Below are 7,012 nucleotides of genomic sequence, written 5' to 3' on the forward strand. Positions count from 1 at the left end.
CGAGGTAGTCGAGGACGGGACCATGTTCTTGCGGACGCTGCAGCCGAGGGCGAGCGGGTAGGCGGCGAGGTCGTCGGGGCCGAGGCCGAGGCCGAGGGAGCGGAGGAACTCGACGCGCTGGCGTTTTTACAGAAAAAAAGACCCGGATGGACTAGTATTCACCCTAGACACGACCAGGTGGCGGTCAAAGCGAGCTGGTGGCCGCTGACTTGGCCAATAAATGGACCAAAGTGAACAAGTACATGAACCGGGTATTTTGAAGTAGTGATACTAAACTGTCAACCAGCTCAAGTTTAGTGACCTACAGTGAATTTTTCGCATACACAATTTGGATCTTCCTCCTCTTGCCTTACTCCTAAACACGTACTGTAATAAATATAACCAAGGGTAAACCTCCGACATTGCACAATCGGGCACACAGGAAGGAGCACTAGCGAGACACCTAGTGTACGATATGAGTCGCCCTCCTCATGCCTTATCCTGATTAAATCCAACCCGATGACTTTACCCCTTAGAGATGGTTCCAAACACGTAACACATACTGTATAACCAAGGGTAAAGCATTTTCATTTTCAAGAGCATGCCCACTCGCATTCAGACGTACATAGTTGACAAAAACACGGATGAGCAATCTTCTATTGTAGCTAATGAACTAAATGCACCTGAGAAGAAAGGGCTGTCATGCTGGAGAAATATGTTGATCATCAATGGACAATCTTCAGACTGGCAACCTTTGGTCCCCATTTTTTGTGGATCTGGAGGCACGGATCACTTCATAGTAGCAGTATAATTTCCATTAAGAGTTCTGTTTTTATCCCCAAGGAAATGTAGCCTAAGAGTGAATTCAGAAATTGAAGCGGACATCTTTAGAACATATTTTTACTGGATCTATTATTCAGATGTCAATTTCTTAAGCATAACATTCTTCAGGTTGATGAATTATGAGAGTTCAAAATTGTATTCGATGCAAAAATACCATTGTAAAAAAATCATTGGGTTTAATCAAAGGGAAGATGGGTTACATTGCTCTATTTTAAAACAAACTACTCCCTCCGTTTCTAAAGTCTTTCTGGAGATTACACTAAAGACTATATACGGAGCAAAATGAGTGAATCAACACTCTAAAATACGTCTATATATATCCGTATGTAGTCTACAATAAAATCTTTAAAAAGACTTAGATTTAGAAACGGAGGGAGTACATTAGAAGTACTAGCATTAGTAAAATTTGGAGAAGAACCGTCGCATTGATGTTTTTATAGGCTACTAGCATAGTAATTTTCATTTTTTGTGTGGATCAACCTGCCCAAGGAGCTTTGGACAAATACAGGCGACATTACAACGTTGTGTATTCATTCTGTTCATATAATTTTTGGAACATTTTTAGTTTTATTATTACAACGTTGTGTATTCATTCTGTTCATATAATTTTTGGAACAATTTTTTGTTATATAATTTTTGGAACATTTTTTGTTTTATTATTTTTTCACGTGCACGCTTACTAGTAAATACAGTACATAAATACTAGAGTTCAGAAGTTCAAAGTGGTTCAAGCGTTCCCCGGACTTCACAGGCGACAAGTGTCTCGTGTTAGCAACGAGCTGTCATAATCCCACCCACTGAAAGGCTTACCCAGTAGGCAGAGGCACAGCATAAGTAGGAAGGTTTGCCACCTGAATTCCATAGTATCAGAGAAGGCAGTACAAAATAGTTTATACCACTAGTTCCTGTTGTACCCTACAGGCTCAAATATACATTTCCAGATACATGATGGCCCAGCTTAACAAAAAGAATAAGGGGCAGCAAAGGAAGAACAGAAAACAGGATCACCCACGCCATCAGGAAACATAAACCCTGATGCGGAATTTCGTAATCTGTACTGTATACAAGAATACAGCCCTTGGCAGCCCAAATGTTGAAAAGGAAGAAAAGAACGAACTGGGCTAAGTAATGTACTAACACAACAGTCTAAACTGATCGAATTTGGATTCTCCAAATCTATATAGATTCCTAGGAATTTGTCATAGAGGCTGTCCATCAAGCAAGATGACTTAAGTTTTGCTCTTGAACTTCCTCTGCGCCTTGAGGTCTACCACAATAACCGTGATGTTGTCCTTGCTCCCCTTCTGGAGAGCAAGCTTCGACAAGCATTCAGCAGCTGCTTGAGCCGCTGGATCTGGGGAGTCACCGCTACGTTGGGCCGATGATAAGTTTACCCCGTTCTTTTTATGCCATAAGAGTATTCGCTTGCGGGCAACATCGCATACCTCTTCATTCGACAGTACATCCCAGAGGCCATCACTGGCAAGAATAAGGCACTCATCATCCTTCGCCCGAGGAACAATTGTGACCTCTGGGACAGGAATTATCCATGGTTTCAGATATCTGTCACCTGTAAAAGGTATATATATATATATATATATATATATATATATATATATATAAAACATCAGGCCACGATATGTTTTTGTAGCTAAAAAATTTAGGGAGACAAAATAACTTACACAACAAAAGTAGGAATTCATTGTAAAAGAGGATCGAACAGTGAGTGTACCAAATAAATGAAACTGCCTCGACTGTAGTAGCTCACCAAACAATACTACTCCCTCTGTCCCATAATATAAGAACGTTTTTGACACTAGTGTAGTGTCAAAAACGCTCTTATATTATGGGACGGAGGGATTATCTTACAGAGATGCATATTCAATGGCAAGAAAGACTGCAAGAGTCAACTGACAAGGGCAGGCTAAAAGAGGTGAACTATTTCATGTGGTTGGATAAATTCCGCAGATTCATCCAGAAAATTTACAAATCATGCCTGTAGTCCAGGATCAAACATGTTGTTGTGTGTTGACGAAGACCAGCAGTAACTAATGCATGCATGTGTAGACGTTTAGCAGTGATAGTTTCCTAGCTAGAAGTCATATCATATCTGTCATGCTGTGTGTTAAATCTTCTGTTGCGTCTAGGACTCTAGGTTTAAGCAGAGCTTATGATTAGTTAAGACTCGGCAACCATTCTTCTTATGCTCCGAGATTAAACCTTAGATGTTAATATAAGACGCCTAAACCAGGACTTTATGGCTAAAGCAACCACGCAGACTCATGGGACTTGATTCGAATTTGGAACTAGGAATACCAGAGTAAATCCAAACAGGGAATAGTCAAGATCAGCGTACAGTTCTCATAATAAAGAACTAAGAGGAGTTCCACATAGAACTGTGAATCTAGGTAGGCAAGAAATTTGTAAGATCAACAGACAAACTGATGCAGATATACAACCAAATTCAATTAGTTATGACATACTACAGTGGAGCAGCAGGTGCTGAGTATTTGCACAAGTACCGTACCGATGTACTGCATGAGCGGTTACCAACACAATTTATACAGGACCAACTAAAAGGTGTCTAGTACAGTAGTACCATGTGTTTATTGAATGGTGCAACGACAGAAGAAAACAACAAACTTATATCATTATCTTTTTCTTATTCAATAAATAACCATGACTAAAAGCATATATTGAAGCCAAAGACAAGTAGTTGATGGGTTTACCATATGACCATTTTTCTGTTAAGTGTTAGCACTAGAACGTCAAATGTTGTGAGCCAAAATAAAGATTTCACACAGGATCAATTACCATCTATTGTGCAATGGTAGCATAGTGAGTCAAAACATATAAAAAAAGGGATGTAATGAAGAACTTGCAGTATCCTCAATGAAACTTAACACGTGAACAGTTAGGATATACACGAGCTTAAAGCAGGGCAAGGCTCAAACTGGGATTAGTACAAAAAGAAAGTATAGCTATCAATACCACCTTTGAGCAGACTGCCAATGGTTTTGGTATACATATTAAGTTTAGACCAGTTAGATTCTTCAGGCATTTCACACACTGGTACATGAAGCACTCACACGGCCAAACTAAAACAGCAACTAGGTTTATAAGGGGTCAAGATTCTAGTCCAGGGCTGTCGGTTATTAAATATCAGGAGAACTTTAATAGACACGTATTCCAAAATATTTTTCCAAAAGGGAAGTCTCATTCCATTTCAGGATAATGTATATTATTTAATTATTCGTGCTTTAATATTACAAAAACAAAATATAGAAAGGGGAACCCAAATCTTCCTCGACCAATAGAAGCTTGAATCAAGATAGAACCAAACAAGTGGAGCAAGAATAAGAACCTTTGAAGCATAAGCAACTTTGGTGTGTTCGATATTGCAATAAAGGCTGCACAATGTCAATCAATTATGACTTCCTTTACGGGATGCTTACCCAATACCAAATACTAGATTACACCAAACTATGCAGTCCTCTAGAATCTAACAACAAACCGTTGAATTCCAAGGATATTAGAAAAGCCATCTGGTAATTGGAAGATAAATCAGTCATGCTAAGACTGCTAGACGCCTAAACAGCTTCCAGCAAGAACAAGCATCATTCATGCATGGAAGATGATTTTTCTGCATGCCTTAGTTCACTATATCACAAAGAAGCAACTTTGTAAGCATATAAAATAGCACACAGCCAGACAAATAGCACACTGCATATTGATTTACGACCAGAACTGAAGTGCAAAGCATTTGGCGTTTGGTAAGCAATTAAATCAGAATCGTACTGCCTTAGTAGGAATTTTTTTACAGGCTTAGCGCAAGGCTTAATAGGAACTGATGGAACATCCCAAAGGCATCCAAAATACCATCTCATGCCAACAGTAACTGATGCCAATACAACAGATGTTCCGAAAAGGAATAGCTAGCATACCAATTGATCGCGACATGGCAAGGACACCGAAAACTCGGTAGCCATTCCACTGTATGACCTTGCCACCCTCTGCCTCAATCCTTGCGTACTCATCCTCCCTATTAGGCTGAAAGACAGAGCGAGCAATCCAGTCAACATCTACTTAACATGTGAAGCAAAAGTTCAAGGCAACAATGAAAATAACACAAGCCTCATAAAGCATGGGAGCTTACTTTATGATCCACTGACAACGGCACGGGTTGCTTGCCACGGCAGAGCACTGCCCTCGAGTCTCCACAATTTGAGACAATGATATGAGATGAGCAGATGACAGCGACCACCGCCGTTGAACCGACGGTCTCAGGTGCTATAGGATCTGCCATGGCCATTGCAGTGACACTGCTTGTGCCCACGTTTCCCCCTCCTCCCCTGGTCGCCTTACCGGCTATCTCATCATCCACCCTTGAGAAGCAATCCACAAACGCCTTCTCCCACTGCTTCTTGAACTCCACAGCTCCCAGGTTAGCGGACCCTTCTATCCTGCTCAACTCCTCCACCAGCGCTGCGTGGAGCCGATCCCGACAGTAATCTGCTACCTGCACAGGCATGACGCAAAATCTAACTAAGTTGTAGTTTCACTTGGGAAACTAGTAAATCAACTAGGCAGGTGATAGTATCATTAATAGTGGGGTTACCTGTGCACCGCCGTGGCCATCATATACACCAAAAAAGTGGGCGGGGAGGCGGAAGGAGATGGGATCGAGTCCATCGACCATATTGTTGCCCGTGAGCATCCAGAGGGGCAAGCCGAAGAATCGCGGCACAGCGACGACCGCATCCTCCATCTCCGGGCGGCGGCCGCAAATTGATGTAAACCCCCAGAGCGGAACGCATTCGACAGCGAAGACGCTCCTCCCCCCGGCCGCGACCCTCGCCTCCGCCTCGACGGTGGCCGCAGAAGCCGCCGAGTCCTCGAACACCACCGCGCCCCCCTCGACCCCCGCACCGAAGAAGCCCAGACCCACCCCCTCGAAATCCGCGCTTGCCACGCTGCTGCAGTCGCTGGTGACCGAGCACGGGCTCCCCGCTGCCGAGGCCTCTCCCCATTCCCCTCCTGTTGCTGTTGGCAGCCCGTCGTCCGTGGTGGTTCTGACCGGCGGCACTGAAAAGCTGACCGGCACCCCCTCCATGGCCCCCGCCACAACGGCCGCAATCGGTTCCGCAGCCGCGGCGGCGATTAGCGTGAGCCCGGCCGTGGCGGGGCTAAACACAGGTGTGGGCGCCGTGGCGAGCGCAGCCACGGCCACGTCCTCCATCTCCTCCGGCGCCACAGGTGCCTCCAGGATCACCGCCCCGAGTCGCCTCACCACCCAAGCACCCCATCGCTGAATCCGCTCCCTCTCCCTCTACAACTTGCTTCACATCCTCGTATGCTCGCCCGCCAGCGCCGGCGCCTCATGTGCCTCCAGATCTGCGCCGATCCAGGCCGAATCCCAACGCCTGTACCAGGCACCGCTCGACCGGCCTATAAACAAGGGGAAATCCAAGGTCCGCGCGGATCCAAATCCCCGAATCACGGCTCACGGGCGGTGCCCTCGCGAGCAAGGAAGCTAGCGAGCGGTGCGGAACCAACGGCGGGAGCACGCGCGGGCGGGCGAGAGGAGAAAAGAGGAAGAGCGCAGCAGCAGCAGCAGCAGCAGCCGCAGTTTAGAACTTACCAGTAAAAGCAAAGGAGTGGTGACGCCGTGAAGATGAAGGCGGAGGGGGGGAGGGGAGGGGAAAGTTGACGTCCACCTCCCTGTGCGCGCGCGTGTGCGGGGACAGATGTCGAGGGGGCAGTGGGATGGGACACGCGGATCGCCGGATCGGCTGCAAGGCCTCGAGCAGCGCGCAGCCGGGGACGCGTGTCGAATCGCCACGCCGTGCGCGTGGGGTGTTACATGTGGGCCTGGGGAGACGTGTTCATCGGGGCGCACAGTGTAACTAGTGCTCCTCCTAGTCCTAGGCCTACATGTGGTGTGCCGCCGTGCTGGCGCTGTACGGTTGGTTGGGCTTGGGCTCGGGGAGCTTCTCGGCATTGGCCTGGCCAGCAGCAATAATGAATGTGTAGCTTGTCGCACCTGGCCTGCTGCTTGCACGTCGGACTCAGACATGTGTCCCTCCCTCCTGCTGGACGCTGTCATGGGAGTTTAGGTGCTAGATGCCCAATCTTACAAGCATTTCCATTTGTTGCGTACGAACCGCAGTTTTTCCGCACGATTAGGCAT

The 7,012-nt window shown here is 46.1% G+C and overlaps 1 protein-coding gene across 1 annotated transcript; it reads right to left on the minus strand.

Annotated features, from left to right (window-relative positions):
* Positions 1-1,636: 1,636 nt before the first annotated feature.
* On the minus strand, positions 1,637-6,507 carry LOC123078458 (probable protein phosphatase 2C 6). The gene is made up of 4 exons (XM_044500971.1): positions 5,441-6,507; positions 4,979-5,341; positions 4,767-4,872; positions 1,637-2,392 (listed from the first exon to the last, which is right to left on the minus strand). Exons 1-4 carry the CDS (start codon positions 6,059-6,061, stop codon positions 2,052-2,054), a joined length of 1,431 nt encoding a protein of 476 aa, XP_044356906.1. The 5' UTR covers positions 6,062-6,507; the 3' UTR covers positions 1,637-2,051.
* Positions 6,508-7,012: the final 505 nt, after the last annotated feature.

This window comes from Triticum aestivum, chromosome 3D (assembly GCF_018294505.1).
Source record: "Triticum aestivum cultivar Chinese Spring chromosome 3D, IWGSC CS RefSeq v2.1, whole genome shotgun sequence".
NCBI lineage: Eukaryota > Viridiplantae > Streptophyta > Magnoliopsida > Poales > Poaceae > Triticum > Triticum aestivum.